The sequence below is a fragment of the Peromyscus maniculatus genome, chromosome 1 (genome assembly GCF_049852395.1).
Source record: "Peromyscus maniculatus bairdii isolate BWxNUB_F1_BW_parent chromosome 1, HU_Pman_BW_mat_3.1, whole genome shotgun sequence".
Taxonomy (NCBI): domain Eukaryota; kingdom Metazoa; phylum Chordata; class Mammalia; order Rodentia; family Cricetidae; genus Peromyscus; species Peromyscus maniculatus.
In genome coordinates, this window is record NC_134852.1 from 158,854,640 (window position 1) to 158,874,390 (window position 19,751).

Sequence of the window (19,751 nt, forward strand, 5' to 3'; positions counted from 1 at the left end):
TGTTCTAGAACCCTGCCCTCTCCAGTGCCTTCCTCACTTTGGAATACCCTAGAATGGCAGGATTTTGCTGCCCCTGGACAGTGACCACTTGCTCCAGTGCCTGGGCCTGACTTGAGTCGAGGCTGTGAGCGGGATGAGGTGGCGGGACCGAATAGCTGTGTTATTCTTCCCTCCAGGCATGATGCTCACTGTAGCTGCACTCATGCTCTTCTTCCTACACATGGGGGTCTTTGCTAGTGACGTTCACAACTTCTGTGTCACCCACAACTATGAGCGAATGAGCTTCCATTACACAGTCGTCCTGACAGTAGGTCTGGGGGGAGGGGGGGCTCAGGGCTGGCGGGGAAAGCTGGGGGCTGAGGAAGTGTCTTCTGTGTCAGGGGTCACTCTCCTGGACCCGTCTCCCAGTTCTCCCAGGTGATCAGTATCTGCTGGGCTGCCATGGGGTCACTCTACGCAGAGATGACCGATGACAAGTTTCTTCGATGCTTTGCTTTGACCATCCTGAGTGAGTGGGGCGTGCTACACGGAGGGGAGTTCTGAAACCCTGAGAAGTGTCAAGGAGGGACAAAAACGTTGAGCTGATGGGCTCTCTCCTCCACCCAGCGCTCAATGGAGCCATGTTCTTCAACCGCATGTCCCTGGAGTTTCTGGCCATCAATTACCGAGAGGAGAGACACTAAGGCCTGGGGACAGGGGACAGGGCTGAGAAGGAAGATGGAAAAAGCTGCTTCAGGTGTTTTAATAAAGTCTGTTGTTTATTTGCACCTGTCTGCTCCTTTGAGGGTTAAGCAGGAGGCTGGAGACCCAGGGACAAGCAAGTGAAAACCAATCTGACTAACAGGGTTACAGACCTGGCCTGTAGCCTCCGCCTCAAACTGACTTGGTCCAGGGGATCTTAGTGTCTCAGGACTGAGGAAGAGGAGTGGAGAAAGGCCCTCAGGCCTCCCGACCTTCTCTCCCTAGGACTCTGGGTCCTCAGCTGGCCCAGACACAGCATGGGCTCAGGAAGGACCTACACGGATGTGAGGGTTCATGAGGGGGTCCAGATTGGGGTCACTGTCAGCTGCAGCCCGGCCGAGGCGAGACATGAGGGCAAGGAGCGCCAGGAAGCCCAGCAGCCCTAGGAGGAGCAGGAGCCCTGCCCGCTGGAGCAGAGTTAGTGGCCGCTTCCGGGACCCAGCCCTGCTCCTGAGAAGAATGAGGGAAAAGTCAGGTCAGGCCCTGGGGCCCTTCCCTGGCACAGACAGAAGCCTTAGTCACTCTCTTTGGGCCTTAATTTCCATCTGTGCACTGGCCCTCACATGGGGTTATTACGAAGCTTGAACCAGTGGGACACAAACTGTCTGGAAGCTTGAACTTGTTAAACGTGGGGGGGACCAATACATATCAGGTGGCGTCACAGCAGGACCGGGCCTCAGAGCCAAGTCCAAAATTCCTGTAAGAGGAAAGGGCACAGCCCCTGAAGAGGACACACATGCTGAGCCTGCCTCCCAGCCAGGGCCTCACTGCGGCCTTGGCACTGGACGCTGTTAGTGCCCAGACCAAGCCCCACTGTCGTCAAACTGTCCACCATGGGGCCTGTTCTCTCCAGTACCCCATCCTGTGTGTCTCCATGTACCTGAGCAGCTGGGCCAGCCAGCCCAGAGCAGGCCGGCGACGGTATTTGTCGTCATCACAATCTCCATGGAGTCCGGCTGTTCGGTCATCATCCCGTGTGTCGTATACCTTCCTTGGGGCTATAGGGATAGAAACACCAGCATGAACAGGCTCAGACAAACTATTTTCTCTATTCTCTGACTGGGAAAAAAATTCCCCAGCTCACCGTGTGTCAGGGCCTCAGTACTGCCCATGTGTATAACTGTGTGCTGCTCAGGATGGTTTGGGGAAGAGGAGGGGCGGGGAGCCTGGCTGTAGAACGCTGGAGCAACAGAGGTGTTGTCTGTCCCCTCTTGCACAGGGGGGCTGGTGGCTGTGAACAGGGAGAGAGCTGTCAGTGGAGCAGGGAAGCAAGGCCCAGGCGGCAGATGGAGGCCACCACTTACCATTGAAGCTGGACCAGTCAGAAAAGTCTGAGGAATTGAGAGGCTCAGGCTCTGGGCTTATCACCTCATCGATCTCGAGAAAGGAATCTAAGTTAGTAGTCTGTCCACTCCTGCTGCCAACCCACCCAATCTGGCTCAAGTGAGGGTCAGGGCAAACAGATGGCCAGACAGACAGGGGGACTCTCACCAGAGGGAGGCCCAGTCCTGCCCGGGCCCAGTTGACCGTGGCTAACTTCTCTCTCAGTGCTGAAGCCACGGGGCCAGCTAGGTTGGCTGAGGGGAAGATGGGGCCGTTGCAGCTGGGGCACTGGTAGCCTGCAGGGGCCGTGTTTCGTGGTAGCTGGGCAGCACGTTCATTGATGCAAGCCCAGTGGAAGAGATCTTCGGACCCATGAAATAAGAAAGACATGAGAAAGACAACTCTTTGGGCTCTTAGCCTAGGCCCAGCAATGCCTCCCCCAGCCCCGCACCCCACCAGCTCATTGCAGGAATGAATGGACATATATGCGGATACCCAGGCCATTCCCTTTCCTCCTCACCCCAGGTCCCCAAGGCTTCATTCGGCCTTCTTGTTAACACCATTGTACTAAATCACAGTAGATTCTATTTGGCCAGCCCATAAGGAGGTGTGGCTGGGAAGAAAATGTCATCTACCCTTCCAAGAGTCTTCTCTGGGCCTGAACTCATCACACTCCTTGGGCTAATGGCTAAACAACAATAGTTTCAGACTGGGTGTGGTGGCGGCTGCTTCTAAACGTAGCACTTGTGAGGTGGAGGCAGGAGGATCAAGAGTTCAAGGTCAGCTCCATGAGATCCCAGTCTCAAAAAACCACTACATACAAGAATACTTTCAGGAAAGCTTCCCAGACATACACACAGATACATGCATATATCCAAAAGCAGAAATATGCATGTGCTTATAAATATACAAGCAAGCCAACAGCCATTCCCTCAACCTACACTAGTCACACATGTAAGAAAGACATGTCTGTACATTCATGTCAGCTAATCCTCAAAAACCATCACCCTCATATCATGCATTCCATGGGACATGTGTTCATATACATTCATTATCCATGCACTCTCCCATGAGTATTAATCAAAGTGTGCATGTGTATGAGTACACACAATTTCCCGGAGACACACATGTAAAGCTTCCCCTTTTGGACTGGTCCCTTGAAAAACTCAAGCTGAGGCTTTTACACCAGGCTGTGAGTACTGACTCCCTCTAGCTAACTGTAACACGGGAGGCTTCCTCTCTGTTCAGTCTTGGAGTCAGTAACGTTCTAGAAAAACAGATCCTGCTCACAGCCACAGGTCATAGTTATCTCCACCTCTCCAAGACTGGCAGAGCAGGAAGGAAAGACACTAAGGCTTAGGAGGGGAGAAGGCTCGCCCAGGCTTACCAAGCAGGGAAGTACCTAAGGGAATCGGGATCTGAGGCTCTGGCCTCCAGGCCTGAGGGGCTCATGGTCGTGCTGCTAGGAAGGTGCTAAAGCAAACAGTCTCCAGGCTGCCCTGACCCCTTCTAGTGCCCAGGCTCACCGTAGCACACAAGACGGGTCGTCTCCCGACTGGCCAGGGGTGTGTTGCACAGGCGGCAGTTGGGGTTGTAGTCACTGTCTTGTAGCCACTGCAAGTAGGACTGCACGATGCACTGGAGCGGGAGAGAGAGGTCACAGCTGGGGCCCGGCTCCACAGGGAACACGACACGCCAAGGCCCAGCGGCCTCGTTCTCATCAGACTCACCATTTCGTCTGTTTAGTCAATGGATATTTACTGAGCACCTACTGAAGGCCTAGCAGAGAGCATCATAAACCAAGTCCCTGCCCTTGTGGAGCTTACAATCTAGCGCGGGGCCCCTCACAGAGTTGGAAGGAGCCAATCTTGCCTGCCCACCCAGTGCCCTGCTCAACCACTGTTCTGAACGCCCCACCTTGGCGTGATTGGCTACCAGGCAGTGCTCGCAGACGTTAACTCGGTGTTCGAAGCAAAACAGGTTTGTCACTTTCCTCTTGGGGCACTTGCAAAGTCCCATGACCGATCCTAGGGAGAGGATCCACGTTATCAGGAAACCAGGTTCTGGTGACTGCCACTTTGTTCTCACAGACCCAGTCCGTTTCTTTTTTTAAATCCCCCAGACCCGTTTCACACCAGTCCAAACCCCAAATTCTAGCCTACTGCTTCAGCACGGGTAAGGCCACGCCCCCTGCACAGACCGCACCCCAGGCGACCCCCCATCCCATTGAGACCCAGCGCCTAACCAGACCTCGCCATCAAGAACTCCAAAACCACCAGCCCCGCCCCCCAAACCCCACCCCCTCGTGACCCCGCCCCCATCCGGCAGACCCCAGTCTGGGTCTCAGAGAACCTCCGCGATACCGGTCGCCGCGGGTGCGTACTGTGGTGGGAAGCGCGGAAGGCCGGAGACTGCGTCGACCCGCTCCAGTAGCTGACGCTCTGCTCCCTTCGGCTCCGGCCGCTCTGATTATCCCTCCGCTGCCACGTCTCTTCCGGGTGCGGCGCACGTTGATGACGCCACGGCGCCACCAGGCCACGCCCCTGCTCACGCAAGACGTATACCTACGACGAAAAAGGGGTAGTCCAAGGGTCGGCCTTCTCTGCATCACTTCCGCTTCCGCCCTCGCCTGGCGGGTGATTTGAACGTTTGCAGGCACGAACTTCCCGCTTGGCGCGCGCTGAACTTGACGACCGCGGCGGAGACTGAGCCGGACCACAGACATGTCGGAGCGGCGAACGCGGTCCGGAGGGGCCGCCCAGCGGTCTGGTGAGTGGAGGACGCGGGAGAGCGGTAGGGCCGCGTGGTGTGGAGAACGAAACTTAGATCCTGGTGGAAGACGCCCCAAAGGGCAAGTTGGAAAAGGGCTTCTGCTCTCCCCAACTCGCCAAGCATCTTGTTTCGTTTGGTTGCTGTCTTGTTTTTCCTTGAACACAGTTTTACTTATCCTTAACCATGGTTCCCTTTCCAGGGTCCAGGACTCCACTTACTAAGTCTTCGAAGAGGTCCCAGCGGAAATCTGGCTCAGATCTCCCGAACATCTTTCCTGAAAGTTGGCCGAAGGTGAGTTCCGAGTTCCTCAGATACTGACCTAGAGGGCTTTGAACAAATGTAAAGCTCCTGGTAATCCCTCTCCCCCCTTTTCAGACACCTCATGCGGCTCCAGCCAGAAAGGCCATCGTCTTGAAGAAAATCGTGGCTCATACCGTAAAGGTGAGGGGCTGAGAGAGGGATTGGGAGCGAGATGTCAAAACTGAGCTTAACTGTTGATTGATGGGTTGATGTTATCTCGACAGGCCCCAGCTGTCCACACACTTCGAAGGAGCCCTAGGGTGAGTTGATTTCCATTGTCTTATTTGTGTGGGATCCAGTTCCCCTTTGAAATAAGGGCAGCAGAGAGCAATTGACACCTTCATGAATTGTCACTCTAGGTCTCACTGTGTAACCTGTTGTCCTGAACTGGAAATTGCTGTAGACCAAGTCAGCCTCAAACCCACAGAAATCCAACTGCCTCTGTCTCTCCAGTGATGGGATCAAGGATTAAATGTGTCCATGCTACCAAGACTGGCTGTGAATTGCCATTCTTGGTTCCTGCCTGCAGATGTTGTTCATTTTTAGTTTTATTTTATTTTATTTTATTTATTTATTTATTTATTTATTTTTTGAGACAGGGTTTCTCTGTGTAGCCCTGGCTAACCTGGAACTCCTTCTGTGGACCAGGCTGGCCTCAGCCTCACAGAGCTCCTCCTGTCTCTGCCTCCTGAGGGCTAGGACTAAAGGTGCCCTGCTTATTTATTTATTTTTTTTTTAGTTCTTTATGCTCTGATCATTTTTACTGTTTTCCTTAAAAACTAATTTATACCTGGGTGGTGGTGACGAACACCTTTAATCCTAGCACTCAGGAGCCCATAAAACTGTTTTGTGTTGGAGGCACATGCTTTTAAGCCCAGCATTCAGGAGGCAGAGGCAAGCAGATCTCTGTTCTAGGCCAGCCTGATTAAGTTCCAGGACAGCTAGGGCTCCACAGAAAAATCCTATCTTACAAAAGGTCTGTTTTGCTTTCAGTGTTTATTCATAGTTGTAGGATGAGTTATGTTTGGGGTCTACAAAGATGGCTCTGGTTGCCGGGCCATGGTTATATTACATATATATATATATGTTATATTTATGTGCCTTTACAGTTTTAGCAGAACTTTTTTTAAGGACTTTGGCTGTTTGTCATGATTGCCATGAGCACCTTGTTTTTCAGATAGTGTCTCATAGCCAAACCTAGCCTTTAACTTAGTATGTGGTTAAAGCTAGTTTTGAATGCCTGATCCTCTTGCCTCAACCTCCAAAGTGCTGGAATTACAGGTGTACGCTACTATACCCAATGTTCTTTGAACAAGGTTTTGTTATTATTATTATTATTATTATTTGTTATTTTGTTGGTCTGGCTGGCTTAGTACTCTTTGCGTAAGATAGACTGGCCTTGAACTCAAGGCTATCTTCCTTCCTAAACCCCAAAGTGCTGGGATTACAGACATGAGCCATAGTCCCCAATTTGATTCATTATCCTGCTGTGTGGTGCTGGAGATCAATTCCAGGATACTGCACATGCTAAGCAGGTGCCCTGTTGCCAAGATAACCCCAGCCCCCTTTTCACTGAGGTACTGACAGAGTAAAGCTGGAATGCTATAGAAAGACTTCTCTAGGGGTATGTGAGTGATTTCATTGCTGTCCTAGGACCAAGGGGGAGGACCTTATGATGGTGAGAGCCCAACTAAAATAATGGCTGGACAAATGTCCTATCACTCCTCCTCCCTGAGATCTTCCTAACTACTCTAATTCACTGACATATTTCCTGGAATTATCTTTATCAACATCTGGTAAGGTACTTGCTTACATGTTTGATATCTTTCCCTTCTAAATGTAACTACCTTGAGAGTGGACTTCTGAATTCAATGCCAGCCTGGTCTACATAGAGAGACCCTTTCTCAAAAAATACAATCTGGGCCTGGAGAGATGGCTCAGAGGTTAAGAGCACTGGTTGCTCTTTCAGAGGTCCTGAGTTCAATTCCCAGCAACCACATTGTGGCTCACAACCGTCTGTAATGAGATCTGGTGCCCTCTTTCTGCCTGCAGGGACATATACAGGCAGAACACTGTATACATAATAATAAATAAATCTTTAAAAAAAAATTTAAAAAAAAAAGCGATCTTAGTGGCTGTGTGGCTCCAGAGAATGGGGATAGAGTAGTCAGGGGTGGCCCTACTTCTTTGAGATAGTTTCTCTGTGTAGCCCTGGCTGTCCTGGAACTCACTCTGTAGACCAGGCTGGCCTCAATTCACTGAGATCCGCCTGCCTCTGCCTAGATTAAAGACGTGTGCGACCATACGCAGCTAAAATGTCTCTTGATGACTTTCCTTCCCTGTATTAGTGTATTTGGAGAATATTTTGGGGAACACAATACCACCACATATTAGAGCATAACTCTTGCTAGATTTGTGCTTTCACTGGGTCTTGGCCTCTAGAAAACTAGGTGCCAAGTTTCATGCCCATTAATACAGTGAGCCTCTGGTGTGCAAGAATCTGCTGTATATTGGGCATTGGCAGAGTTAGCTAGACAGCTGGTGACCCCTGATTCTTAAGAAGTTCCCCCATCTGGCTGGCATGACTGAGTTAAGCAGTAACCGGCCAACTTGAGATAGCTGTATTGCTGTGCTAGAAGTAGTCAGGTACTGTGATAGAACAAGCTGTAAATGACCGGAATCCCAGGAAAAGGACAGCCTCCCTGAGGAGGAGCCGTTTAAACTGAAAGTGGGAGTACACTAACCAACACATGAACCTCACCTCCATGTCAGGTTAAGCTTTGTTGTTGACAGCTTTGCTGTGGCTCCCTTGGCCTCGGGTCAAAGCCTTTATGGTGGTCTGTGTATACAGAGATGGTATTGCAGTGTACTCTACTCAGAGATCCGCCTGTCTCTGCCTCCCAAGTGCTGTGATTAAAGGTGTGCACCACTAATCACTGCCCGGCTCGCTAAGCTTTTTTTTTTTTTTTTTTTTTTTGGTTTTTCGAGACAGGGTTTCTCTGTGTAGCTTTGCGCCTTTCCTGGAGCTCACTTGGTAGCCCAGGCTAGCCTCGAACTCACAGAGATCCGCCTGGCTCTGCCTCCCGAGTGCTGGGATTAAAGGCGTGCGCCACCAACGCCCGGCTTTCGCTAAGCTTTTTAACACTCCACCCCACCCCTGTTTCCTCATTGTGTTTTCAGGGCTACAGGGGAAGCGCTGAGGTATCAGTGCTGCTTTTGTTTTCCTTAATCTATTCCCAGAGCCCAAGACACTCCCTGGTGTAGGACAGGTCACTCATTAGCCAAAGGACAGTTAGGAGGCATCAAGCCAGTTTAGGTATGCTGGGACTTTATGTCAGCTAGCAGATGGGGGCTATATGCCAGGTACATGTGGCAGTGGCACCGAATGTGTGACTATAGTGAATCTTGTCATAAGTGCAACTTCTCAGGGATAACAATGTCCCCCCCCCCCCCCCCCCCGCCCCCAACAGTAGCGGTAGAACCCAGGGCTTGTGTATTCTGGGCATGTGCTCTATGACTGTTCTTTACTTAAAGTCTGTCCTGGGCTGAGGTTGGAGCTCCTCACTCAGCACAGCGTTTGCCTGGCATCACAAGGCCCTATGTTCGTCCCAACACCGTAAATACACAAGAAACAGTGGAAATCCTGTATCTGTGGGCAGTCTCCATCCTGAATTCCCTGGCTGACACGGGTTCCCTCTCCTGTCCTGATACAGGTCTCTTTTATCTTGGAAAAAGAAAACAGCCCTCCTCTCAAGGTACCCACTAAGGAGGACCTCTTCAAGACTTGTAGTGTTCCTGGTACCCCGACCAGCACCCCAGTGCTGTATACTCAGAATGCTGATTCTAACTCTGTGGAAGGAGAGGACCTGGACACCAGAGCCTTGGATATGTCCCAGAAAGTCAGGCGATCATACAGTCGTCTGGAGAGCCTCAGTTCTGCCTCAACCTCCACCCCTGGCCGCCGATCCTTCTTTGGCTTTGAGGGACCTGAAGACTTGCCTGGAGTCTCACCTGTCGTTTGTTCAAAGTTAACTGAGATCCCAAAAGTACCTGCAAAGCCCTGGGTTCCAGACACGACGCTTCCTGGAATCTCCCCTCCAGTCGTGAAAGAGAAGCGAAAGAAGAAGGTGCCAGAGATCCTGGTGAGTGAGGGGTGGGCACTGTACAGGGGCGTGGGCAGGACTCCACTCCACCTGAGGGTGTGGGGAAGTAACATGCTCTGGCCAGCATGGCTGCTTTCCCCACTCACGTGCCCTCATTTCTTTCCACCAGAAATCGGAGCTGGATGAGTGGGCTATGGCCATGAATGCTGAGTTTGAAGCTGCTGAACAATTTGATCTTCTGATTGAATGAGATAAAGTGGGGGTATACCTGGCCAGGCTCTCCCCTCTCCTTGTACATGATGCCCTTTGAGTAGAGCAGTACTTTCAGGGTCCTCTTCATTGGCTTGTTACCCAGAAAATGTGTTGCTGGCCCCTTGTCATATTGTGACTAGTTACCCTGGGCTTTCTGCAGCACTCCCCAGTGGTGGGGAGGAGAAGGCACCTTGGCTCTGAGCCGCTCTCAGAAACAGGCTCAGCTCTGGCTGTTCCTCTGCTGTTGCCTGTTGCCGGCTTGGAGTCTAGCCACCAACCAATCAAGAGGTTCTCTAGAGTCTGATAGGGAGCTCACAGGCTGGGGAGACAGGTAAACCCTTGAGCAAGAGTCCGTCTGGACACGGAGGTATGAAAGGAGGAGGATTGGTTTTTTGTTTGTTTGTTTTTTTTAACACCAGTGACTGTTACGTAGGAACTGTTCATGTCTGTGTTCTGCTGTTGACACACTGCATTGGTGAATGAGGTACTGATGCTTAGGGCAAGTGGATATAATTTATGGTGTGGGCTCCAGATGCCACCACCTTGAGGTTTGTGGTCTCAGATCACCTTTTCCTCACCCACATCTGTTTCTTCAAAGTAAACTGCGGTCTCGGCTCTGGGATGTGGCCTTCTGCAACTACACTTAGAACGTTCTGGATGTTATTTCTCATAAGCCTGACAGCTGTAGCATGATGGCAGCTTTTGCTGTGAGCTTGGCTATTACACCCTCACATGAGCCCATCCCTAGGCAGGGGGCTGCTGGGAACAAAAATGGATGTCTCATGCGGAATTGTTTCCTGCCTACCACCTCCTCTCAATTTTGGTAGAAGATACGGTTTCAAAGGCTATTGGACTTCCAGCATTTGCAAGTTCATGGGAGGAGAAGCTTCAGAATGAGAATTGTTACACCAGGATGAGAATTGTTACACCAGGATGGTTTTGAGGGGAGCACACTTGAAGAATTTGTCCACACTGGTTCCTGTGGACCCTGCTGATTGCTATCACTACAGACCCGTTTGCCTTTGAGGAACTAATGTGCAGCCCAGGGGAAAGGTTTAATGTCAAATAAACTTGTAAAGAGTTTTCTACCTGTTCGTAGACTGCTTTTTATTTGGTCGAAGACAGAGCCGCTGGTGTGAAGCCCTGAATCCTGTGTCTTTGGATTGTGTCCCCAGGCCTGTTCCTCTGTACAAGATGCCAGCCTGGCCTCTCTCAAATGACTGGTCCCTGTTCTTCCAAGCTAGGGCTTCCTGGAATGAAGGCCCAAGTCCCCCATCCCAGGAGGGAAGATGTAAATGTGGGTAAAGCTGCTCAGCACTCTTTCCCAAGAGAGGTATATGGAATTGGCCACATTCCAGCTCTGTTTCTCTTTTCCAAAAGCTCTATTCAGCATAGGAGCCTGTGGCTCAGGTATAATAGCCCCTCCTAGATGCTACCCAGCAGCTGAGCTATGGGCACCCCTGAGAAGAAGACCAAAGATGTGATTCCTAGGGCTCTTGTGCAAATGTGGGTGTCCCAGATCATCCTCTAGTGAAATCTAGGCCATTACATTTTCTCAAGATCTCTTTTTTTTTTTCCTCTTTCCTTTTTCTTTTCTTTTCTCCAGATCTCTTACTGAACTGGGAATACCATCTCAGCCAGACAGGCCAACGGGACCCCGGATCTGCCTATCTCACACCCCTTCTCTGGTTCTAGGGTTATAGCTGTATGCCACTACATCTGGCTTTAATGTTTGTGCTAGAAATCTGAACTCAGGTCCTCATGCTTTAGCAAGCGCTTTACCCACTAAGTCCCCTCAGCCCACACCATCATGTTGCATACTTGCAGTGTATCTTATGTGCATTATCATTGTAATTGAAAAGACACTGGCCACCTGTGCTAGCACACACCTTTAATCTTAGCACCAGGAAAGCAGGGGTAGGCAGATCTATGTGGTCCTGGTGCAGCCTGGTCTTAACATAGTGAGTTCCAGGACAGCCAGAGCAAGGGAAATCCTGTCTAAAAAGAACAAAAACAGCCAGATCTGGTTGCTCATGCCTTTAATCCCAGCACTCAGAAGGTAGAGGTAGGTGGATCTCGGAGTTCAAGGTCAATCTGCTCTACAGAGGAGTTCCAGGACCCTGAAAGCTACACAGAAAAACCCTGTCTTTGGGGGAGGGTGAGGGAGATGACTAAAAACAAAACAGTTGGGGCATGGCACTGTCAGGACCTGGCATTGGCCTCTGTAGTGTTAATGGTCTTGAGAGATCAGCCAGGACATTCATGGGCACCATTATGGCAGTATAGAAAGAAGAGAGGAGACAGGTGGCTGGTAACTTCAGACTTGAGGAAATGCTGCTGTTTCCATCCCAATAGATGGGATATCTCATGGTACATTGAGAGTAGGAAACACCCTCAGAGTAAGCATACCAGCACCACCATGAACAGAGTCCTGAGGGAGGTACGTTTGCTTAGCAGGGAAAGTGGGCAAAGTGGACAGGGAACCTGTGGGAACATTCCTGGATAAGAGCACGGCTGTTGGGGTCCATTGTGCAGTGAGGAGCTTCGGTCGGTTGAAAAGAAGAAGGCTCTCCAAGATGAAATTTTAAGACCTATGTGGCAGCAGGAAGGCCCAGCCTCTCTGATGGACTGAACCCCTGAACAACCGTACAAAGGAGTTTTTTTGTTGTTGGTTTGGTTTTGGGGTTTTTTTTTGGTTTTTTTTTTTTTTTTTTTTTTTTTTTTAGTTTTTTGAGACAGGGTTTCTCTGTGTAGCTTTTGTGCCTTTCCTGGAACTCACTTGGTAGCCCAGGCTGGCCTGGAACTCACAGAGATCCTCCTGGCTCTGCCTCCCAAGTGCTGGGGTTAAGGGTGCGCCACCACCGCCCAGCAGGAGTATTTATTGATTGTTACACAAAGTATTTCCTCATCCCAAGGTCCCTAATCTAATTTACATGTCTTACTAAAGGAGAGCCTCACGTGCCCCATGACTCTAGTCCTTTATTATGTATCATTTACAATACACAATAATACAAGAGCCTCAGATGTGCCTGAAGCATCTTGTGACCAAAGTCATGGGATGGCTGCAATGGCCCCTTCAGCGAAACGGTTCCTGCAAATCACAGAAAACAATCACTGTTTTCCACAAGGATTCTTCAAGGTTAAAGTACTTCAACAAAAAAGTAGCTGTTCTTTCTGATGTCTCCCCCAGATACAGTGACTGCTAAGTTCCTCCAGCATGCAGCACTGGGGACAAATTTGCAATTATATTAAAAAGAAAGAACCCCTACTTTTCTGAATGAGAAAATGAGGTGGGGTAGAAAACAAGGGATCAGCCAGCTGCACACCTGAAGTCCCTGCACTGGGAAGTGGAAGGAGTTGGACGGAGCTCTAGGCTATGCTCCACTGTGTGATGAGTTCAAGACCAGCCTAGGCTTCACCAGACTCTGAAAGACAAGAACAAATACAAACCTTTTGAATGTAAGTGCGTTCCCTGCAGCGCTGCCACGTTTGGAATGTGTTTATGTGCCAAGAAATCCCCCAGGGGCTGTAGCTCTGTAGCTTAGTGATAGAGTGCTTGCCTAACACCCTTGGGCCCTTGGGTTTGATCTCCAGTACCACTTACATGGAAATGATCCGGTACCTGAAATTCATGTGTCCTGAATCTCACCTGGCAATTTTACCAAAGCTACAGGTGAGCAGAATTTTGTCAGGTGACTCCCTTCAAAAAAGCAAAAACAGTGTTGAGTGTAGTAGCGCAAGCCTTTAGTCCAGCACTCCGGAGGCAGAGGCAGGCGGATCTCTGTGAGTCTGAGGCCAGCCTGGGCTACAGAGTGAGTTCCAGGACAGCTAGCTAGGGCTGTTACAGAGAAACCCTGCCGTATTAAAAAAAAAAAAAAAAAAAGCAACCCCTGACTAAAGCACAAGGGTTGGGTTTGGGGGGCAGTTGGAGGACAGTATTTAAAGGAATCCTGCAGTTTTGTCAAGTGGAGAATACTTCTACTTTTAGTGTCAGATGGGCATTGAGAAGTAAATGAACGATGACATTTGCAGCCTGGAGAGATGCCTCAGAGGTTAGGAGCATTGGCTGCTCTTCCAGAGGTCTTGAGTTCAAGTCCCAGCAACCACATGGTGGCTCACAACCATCTGTAATGAGATCTGGTGCCCTCTTCTGGTGTGCAGGCATACATGCAGACAGAACACTTTATACATAAAATAAATGTTAAGAAAAAATAAAATAAAATAAATTTTAAAAAAAGATGACATTTGTAACCCTTTATTGTTTTTCCATACAGGGTCTCACATAGCCCAGGCTAGCCTTTAAGTCATTATTTAGCTGAAGGCTGGCCTTAAATTAACTTTTATTTTATTTATCTATTTTTGTGGTTTTTCGAGACAGGGTTTCTCTGTGTAGCTTTGTGCCTTTCCTGAAACTTACTCTGTAGCCCAGGTTGGCCTCAACTTTTATTTTTTTTTTTTTTAAGATTTATTTATTTATTCTGTATACAGTGTTCTGCCTGAATGTTTTCCTGCAGGCCAGAAAAGGACATCAGATCCCGTTTATAGATGGTTGTGAGCCACCACATGTGGTTGCTGGGAATTGAACTCAGGACCTTGTTTTGTTTTTGAGACAGGATTTCTCTGTGTAGCCCTGGCTGTCCTGGAACTCACTCTGTAAACCAGGCTGGCCTTGAACTCAGAGAGATCCACTTGCCTCTGCCCCCAGGGCTGGGATTAAAGGCGCGCGCCGCCACCACCTGGCTGTTCTTAAAGTCTTCATCCTCCTTCCACCCCCTGAGTACTAAGACTACAGCTGTGCTTAAAGTATTTACTTTGGGGTTGTAATTGGATTAACACCCTGGAGATGGTCGTGGACTCCTGACATGACTCCATGGGTGAAAGCCTCTAAAAAAAGGCTAACAACCCAGGTGTGTTGCTACAAGTCGAAGATCTTCCGATCTTCACACACGGGCCACTCACAGGTGCACAGTGACAATATACTTTTTTTAAAAAAATTGACAACCGTGTGTGCTGATCACTTTTCTCCTCGTGTGGCAAATACCTGACGAAACAGCTGAAGTAAGGAAGGTTATTTGGGCTCACGGTGGAAGGACATGCTCCATCGTGGCGGCAACGTCATGGCAATGGGAGCTTGAGGAGTCTGGTCACGTTGCTTCTGCGTTTGTGATCCAGGGCCAGATGAGTGCCAGTGCTCAGTTCTCTTTCTGCTTTTCATTCTGTCTAGGCCCCCAGCCCCTGGGATGGTGACATCCATATCTAGGGTGGGTCTTCCTCCCTCAGTTAACCCAGTGTAGTAACTTCAGTGACATGCCAGGAGATTTGTCTCCTAGGTGATTCTGATTGTCATGGTGACAATATTAACCATCAACACAGCATCCTGTATCGTATTTGCTGAGGGCTTTACCATCTGGGCCGCACCATGGTCTGTCTACACTAGCTCAGGGGTTCTGACTTGCTGGACAGAGCTGGTAATGGCTGCTCCCTAGACCAGTTACTATGCCAAGACAACCAAGCTTGTTAGAAAAGGCAGACACATAGGCTGGGGAGCGGGTCACCAAGCAGATCTGTCTCCCTCAGTCTCCCACAGGCAAACTGGGTGCCCACTCCATGCAGACCTTGACAAGAGCAATGAAGCCTGCTGAGCCACGGCTAGAAGAACCAGGGAACTCCAGGGAGCACAGCGTGGAGGTGACAGCAGGCCCTGGGGGCTCCCTCATTTACTGCCGACCCTCAGACAGAAGGCAGGGGAGAGAGGGGCGCTAAGAAACTCGTCCTTAGCCTGGGCCAAGACCTGTATTCCTGATCCTCAAACTCCTCTTGCTGCTTAGCGTCTTGGGTCCTTCTCCAGCTGGAGGGCCTCCTCTAGGAGAAAACTCATTTGCCCTGTCCTTTCCACGCCTACCTCCCCATAAGCTGAGGGGCGGCAGAGACCAACTCCCTGTAAAGCAGAGGAACGGGAAGGGCCAACGGGAGGAGGAAGGGCTAGGCTGGGTTGGCGCCTCATGCCACGTCAGTCACCAAGGCCCCTTCTCTGCAAAGCCATCTTCAGAGCCAAAGTTGGACCAGCAGTCAGAACCCACTGTCGCATTCCTGTTCACACTCCTGAACACCCCTGAGCCCAAAGATGCTGAATCGTAAGGTTACCTGAACGGGTGTGTGTCTGTGAGTGGGTGGGTATTATCTTAGGGAGGTGGAGGACAACCCACCACCACCACCTCCACCACCACCACCACCACCACCTCCACCACCACCTCCACCACCACCACCACCTCCACCACCACCACCACCACCACCTCCACCACCACCACCACCACCACCTCCACCACCACCACCACCACCACCACCTCCACCTCCACCTCCACCTCCACCTCCACCACCACCACCACCACCACCACCACCACCTCCACCACCTCCACCACCACCACCACCACCACCACCACCACCACCTCCACCACCACCACCACCTCCACCACCACCACCACCACCACCACCTCCACCACCACCACCACCACCACCACCACCACCACCACCACCTCCACCACCACCTCCACCTCCACCTCCACCTCCACCTCCACCTCCACCTCCACCTCCACCACCACCACCACCACCACCTCCACCACCTCCACCACCACCACCACCACCACCACCACCTCCACCACCTCCACCACCTCCACCACCACCACCACCTCCACCACCCACCACCACCACACCATACCATCACCACCTCCACCACCACCACCACCACCACCACCACCACCTCCACCACCTCCACCACCACCACCACCACCACCACCACCACCACCACCACCACCACCTCCACCACCACCACCACCTCCACCACCATTCAAACCTGTGCTGAACAGCAGGAAGGCCCACACATGACTGATGGAGCTGGGTCCCAGGCTGGGAGCTAACAACTGGCCTCCAGCCCCTGAGGTCTGCTCTCACCTCCCCAGGGACACGGAGGCACTGGAGAGACAGTTCCTGGGTCGGGATGACTGGGGCCCTAAGCGGACTTCAAAGGAGATGCAGAATTTGCAGAGGGACTGCAAGAGGTGAGCTTCGGGGACATGTGGGGCCAGTGTGCAGGACAGGATGGTGAAGCCAGGTCTGGTTCTTAGCTGAGGGCTTTGGCTGCTGCTGTGGCTTTGGGTCTTCACTTGCCCTGAATCCTCTGCCTGTGTTCTCTTTGTCTTTATTCTGTCCCAACCTAGATAAGCTCCTTGCCAGCAGGGCCCTCACCTCCCAAGCAGAAGTGTCTATCCTACAGGCTCAGGACCTGCCGCACTGGTTAGCGACCACAGCCATGGCTGAGTGGCAGGAGTCTGGTGTATTGACCTTTAACTGTCAAAGTACTAGATAGGTAGCTGGCTGTGGAGGGTTCTGTTCTGTGATGTCAGCCAATGGAGCGTGGGGTCTGCTCAATTCTACCTGGCAACAGAGGTCCTGGGATGGACGTCATGCCTTTCCTCCGCTGCTTCGTGCCTTTAACCATGGATCTGAGCAATGCAAGTTTCCACTCCCTCACTGCTGGCACGGAGTTCTCAGGCAGGGCTGATTTCATAGAATCTCACCAACCTGGAACCATAGAGTCCTGAACCAGCCCTGATACAGCTCAAAGGGTTCGCCTGCTTTCTGCCCTGCTCCATGGAGACCTCAGAGGACTCATGGCCCAGCCCAAGAGATAAGCAGCCTGTCTCTTGCTAAAGAAGAGTTGGGTGTGGGTACACACAAGCAACCCCGGCATTTGAAGGTGGAAGCAGGAAGACCGGGGGGTTCAACATCATCTTCTCTATGAGAATTCTCCATCAGCCTGGGCTACCGAGACCTTGTTATAAATAACAAATAAGGGTTGAGGATGCAGCTCAGGTGGTTGAGTTTTTGCCTTTCAGGAAACTGGGATTCCAATCCCAGTATTGTATAAACTAGGTATAGTGGTACATGCCCATAACCTCAGCAGTGGTGGGTGAAAGCAGAAGGATCATGAGTTCAAGATTTTTTTTGTTTTTTCGAGACAGGGTTTCCCTGTGTAGCTTTGTGCCTTTCCTGGAACTTGCTTTGTAGACCAGGCTGGCCTCGAACTCACAGAGATCTGCCTGGCTCTGCCTCCCGAGTGCTGGGATTAAAGGCATGCGCCACCACCGCCCAGCATGAGTTCAAGATCTTGTCCTGAGCTTATCTCTAGAGTAAGCTTGAGGCTAGCCTGGGCAACATGAGAGTCTGCCTCAAATTTATGTAATTAATTACTTACAATGAATAAAAATAAAGGGGAGAGGCTGGAGCTATGGCTCAGCCGTTGAGAGCACTGGCTGCTCTTGCAGAGGACCTGGGTTCAGATCCCAGCATCCATACAGAGGCTCACAGCTGTCGATAGCTCTAGTCCCAAAGGATCTGACTCCCTCTTCTGGCCTCTGAGGGCTCCAGGCACAGAAGCAGGCAAAGCATTCATAGTGTAAATGAGAAATAAGTAAAAAAAATTTTTTTGTTTTTCAAGACAGGGTTTCATTGTGTAGCCCTGGCTGTGTCCTGGAACTGCCTCTGCCTCCTGAGTGCTGGCATTAAAGGCCTAAACCACCACCGCCCAGCAGAAATAAGTAAATCTTTTTTTTTTTTTTTTTTTCTGAGACAGGGTTTCTCTGTGTAGTTTTGGTTCCTGTCCTGGATCTCACTCTGTAGACCAGGCTGACCTTGAACTCACAGAGATCATCGGGAGGCTCAAGAGATTACTCAGTGGTTAAGAACATTGATTGCTCTTCTAGAGGATCCGGGTTCAATTGTCCGTAATTGTCTGATACCCTCACACCAATGCACATAAAATAAATAATTAAAAAAGTAAATAAATAAATAGATAAGAATGCTGGGCATGGTGGCCCATGCCTTTAAATCCCAGCACCAGGAGGCTGAGGCAGGCAGTTCTCTGTGTTTGAGTCCAGTCTTGTTGACACAGTGCATTCCAGGCCATCCAGGGCTACATAATAAGACCCTGTCTTGACAACAACAACAACAACAAAGCAAAACAAAAATGTTAAAAAGGGAGAAAGCGGCTGATACAAGTTGTCTAGAAGGAATAGTTCCCTCTGCAATGGTGATGTGGGTAAGTCCGGCCTCCTAAGGGAGCACTAGCCACCAGAGCTGACGCAAGGAGTGTGTGTGTGTGTGTGTGTGTGTGTGTGTGTGTGTGTGTGTGTGTGTGTGTTTGTGTGTGTAAGGGGTGACTGGGAAGAGAGCGTGGGGCTCAGGGGGCCTCTCCTTTACCCTAGGCTTCAGGAGGCCCTGGACTGTAACCACAGGGACAACCTGGCCCTTGAAGAGAAGCTAGAAAACCTGGTGAGACCTTCAGCCCCAGAGCCATGCCTTGCCTTGGCTCCTCCCTGCCCCCAGCCTCACCCCTTTGCCCTGGGGATGAAGGTAGTCCTGCTGGTCAGCCACCCACCTCAGGTCCTGCAATCTTTTGTCCCAGGCTACCTCATTGTACGAGAACCTGGAGGAAAGTCTGGTCACTTCAAAGGACCCTCGAGTCACCCAGGAGATAGCTAATGTCTTCCAAGGGGAAGCAGAGGGCACCCAGGAGAAATCAGAAGACACCGAGGAGGAAGCCTTTGCTCTTAGGTATCTGAAGAGGTCTTCTGCCCAGCGCTACTCCCTTGAGCGGCCCATCCCACAGTCATCAGCCATGGCCAGGCGTGAGACCAAAGAATGGATACCTCCTCGGGAGGCCGCTCCATCAGTCAACCCCTCTTTAAGCCCCAGCAATAAAGATCCCCACTGAGTTGCAGAACCAAGATGGACCTGTCACTTGGGTAAAGTAGAATCCAGCCACTCCAAGGAGAGCTGGGTCTCTGGACCTTCCTAATACTCCAGCCCTGCTTCCAGACTCACTTAAGGAGTGTTCTGTGGTCAGTCCAGGGTGGGCCAGGGGATGGCTGTTCTTCATCCTTGAGCATCAAGGCTGTAATCTTGAGAGTACAGATACAACACACTAAGGTCAGTAAGGATTTCTTCCACCTGTGACCTCCTCCAGGTCACTACCCCTTTTGTAGGCCATGGGGCGGGAAGTAGAAAGATGATGGGGACTCCCCAGGGCCTGGAGATGCATTTAGATCTGGGCTGGGACTGCCTGAGGGCTTTGCCTCTCAGTATTTGTCCAGCCTAGGGAGCCTCACTAGGCACCCACAATCCCTAAAGGGAGAGAGACAAGCTGTGTGTATGTGAAGAGAAGTCCCAATTTCCAAAGCCGGACTGGAATGAGTGAAGCTCTTT

The 19,751-nt window shown here is 50.8% G+C and overlaps 3 protein-coding genes across 10 annotated transcripts; 2 read left to right on the forward strand and 1 right to left on the reverse strand.

Moving 5' to 3' along the window:
* Positions 1-23: 23 nt before the first annotated feature.
* On the forward strand, positions 24-767 carry Catsperh (catsper channel auxiliary subunit eta). 2 transcript variants are annotated; one of them, XM_006980680.4, is made up of 3 exons: positions 24-307; positions 409-508; positions 607-767. In XM_006980680.4, exons 1-3 carry the CDS (start codon positions 134-136, stop codon positions 681-683), a joined length of 351 nt encoding a protein of 116 aa, XP_006980742.2. In that variant the 5' UTR covers positions 24-133; the 3' UTR covers positions 684-767. The 2 variants fall into 2 exon arrangements, with proteins under 2 accessions (XP_006980742.2, XP_076413925.1); XM_076557810.1 differs by having other exon boundaries at positions 33-307; positions 409-476.
* On the reverse strand, positions 740-16,840 carry Zfpl1 (zinc finger protein like 1). 4 transcript variants are annotated; one of them, XM_076557780.1, is made up of 11 exons: positions 16,734-16,840; positions 12,818-12,916; positions 11,381-11,489; positions 4,448-4,628; positions 3,982-4,091; positions 3,591-3,702; positions 2,233-2,426; positions 2,046-2,118; positions 1,826-1,972; positions 1,622-1,739; positions 740-1,191 (listed from the first exon to the last, which is right to left on the reverse strand). In XM_076557780.1, exons 5-11 carry the CDS (start codon positions 4,081-4,083, stop codon positions 1,005-1,007), a joined length of 933 nt encoding a protein of 310 aa, XP_076413895.1. In that variant the 5' UTR covers positions 4,084-4,091; positions 4,448-4,628; positions 11,381-11,489; positions 12,818-12,916; positions 16,734-16,840; the 3' UTR covers positions 740-1,004. The 4 variants fall into 4 exon arrangements, with proteins under 4 accessions (XP_076413895.1, XP_015854602.1, XP_015854601.1 ...); XM_015999116.3 differs by lacking the exons at positions 11,381-11,489; positions 12,818-12,916; positions 16,734-16,840 and having other exon boundaries at positions 4,428-4,628; XM_015999115.3 differs by lacking the exons at positions 11,381-11,489; positions 12,818-12,916; positions 16,734-16,840 and having other exon boundaries at positions 4,417-4,556.
* On the forward strand, positions 4,673-19,273 carry Cdca5 (cell division cycle associated 5). Of its 4 annotated transcripts, XM_076557751.1 has the most exons (10): positions 4,677-4,833; positions 5,036-5,127; positions 5,212-5,277; positions 5,361-5,396; positions 8,850-9,278; positions 15,069-15,179; positions 15,531-15,625; positions 16,448-16,546; positions 18,752-18,818; positions 18,952-19,273. In XM_076557751.1, exons 1-10 carry the CDS (start codon positions 4,788-4,790, stop codon positions 19,258-19,260), a joined length of 1,350 nt encoding a protein of 449 aa, XP_076413866.1. In that variant the 5' UTR covers positions 4,677-4,787; the 3' UTR covers positions 19,261-19,273. The 4 variants fall into 4 exon arrangements, with proteins under 4 accessions (XP_076413888.1, XP_076413866.1, XP_076413874.1 ...); XM_076557759.1 differs by lacking the exon at positions 8,850-9,278; XM_076557773.1 differs by lacking the exons at positions 15,069-15,179; positions 15,531-15,625; positions 16,448-16,546; positions 18,752-18,818; positions 18,952-19,273 and adding an exon at positions 9,409-10,579 and having other exon boundaries at positions 4,673-4,833.
* The last annotated feature ends 478 nt before the right edge of the window (positions 19,274-19,751 follow it).

Excerpts from the sequence above, each read along its gene's own strand:
- Catsperh (XM_006980680.4), top strand. The coding sequence starts at position 134 with ATGAGGTGGCGGGACCGAATAGCTGTGTTATTCTTCCCTCCAGGCATG. Across the intron at positions 308-408 it reads ATTACACAGTCGTCCTGACA|TTCTCCCAGGTGATCAGTAT; the intron begins GTAGGTCTGGGG and ends CCCGTCTCCCAG. Across the intron at positions 509-606 it reads CTTTGCTTTGACCATCCTGA|CGCTCAATGGAGCCATGTTC; the intron begins GTGAGTGGGGCG and ends TCCTCCACCCAG.
- Zfpl1 (XM_076557780.1), bottom strand. The coding sequence starts at position 4,083 with ATGGGACTTTGCAAGTGCCCCAAGAGGAAAGTGACAAACCTGTTTTGC. Across the intron at positions 1,973-2,045 it reads TGACTGGTCCAGCTTCAATG|CCACCAGCCCCCCTGTGCAA; the intron begins GTAAGTGGTGGC and ends CCCTGTTCACAG. Across the intron at positions 1,740-1,825 it reads TACTGAGGCCCTGACACACG|CCCCAAGGAAGGTATACGAC; the intron begins GTGAGCTGGGGA and ends CTATCCCTATAG.
- Cdca5 (XM_076557751.1), top strand. The coding sequence starts at position 4,788 with ATGTCGGAGCGGCGAACGCGGTCCGGAGGGGCCGCCCAGCGGTCTG. Across the intron at positions 16,547-18,751 it reads TTGCAGAGGGACTGCAAGAG|GCTTCAGGAGGCCCTGGACT; the intron begins GTGAGCTTCGGG and ends CCTTTACCCTAG. Across the intron at positions 18,819-18,951 it reads AAGAGAAGCTAGAAAACCTG|GCTACCTCATTGTACGAGAA; the intron begins GTGAGACCTTCA and ends CTTTTGTCCCAG.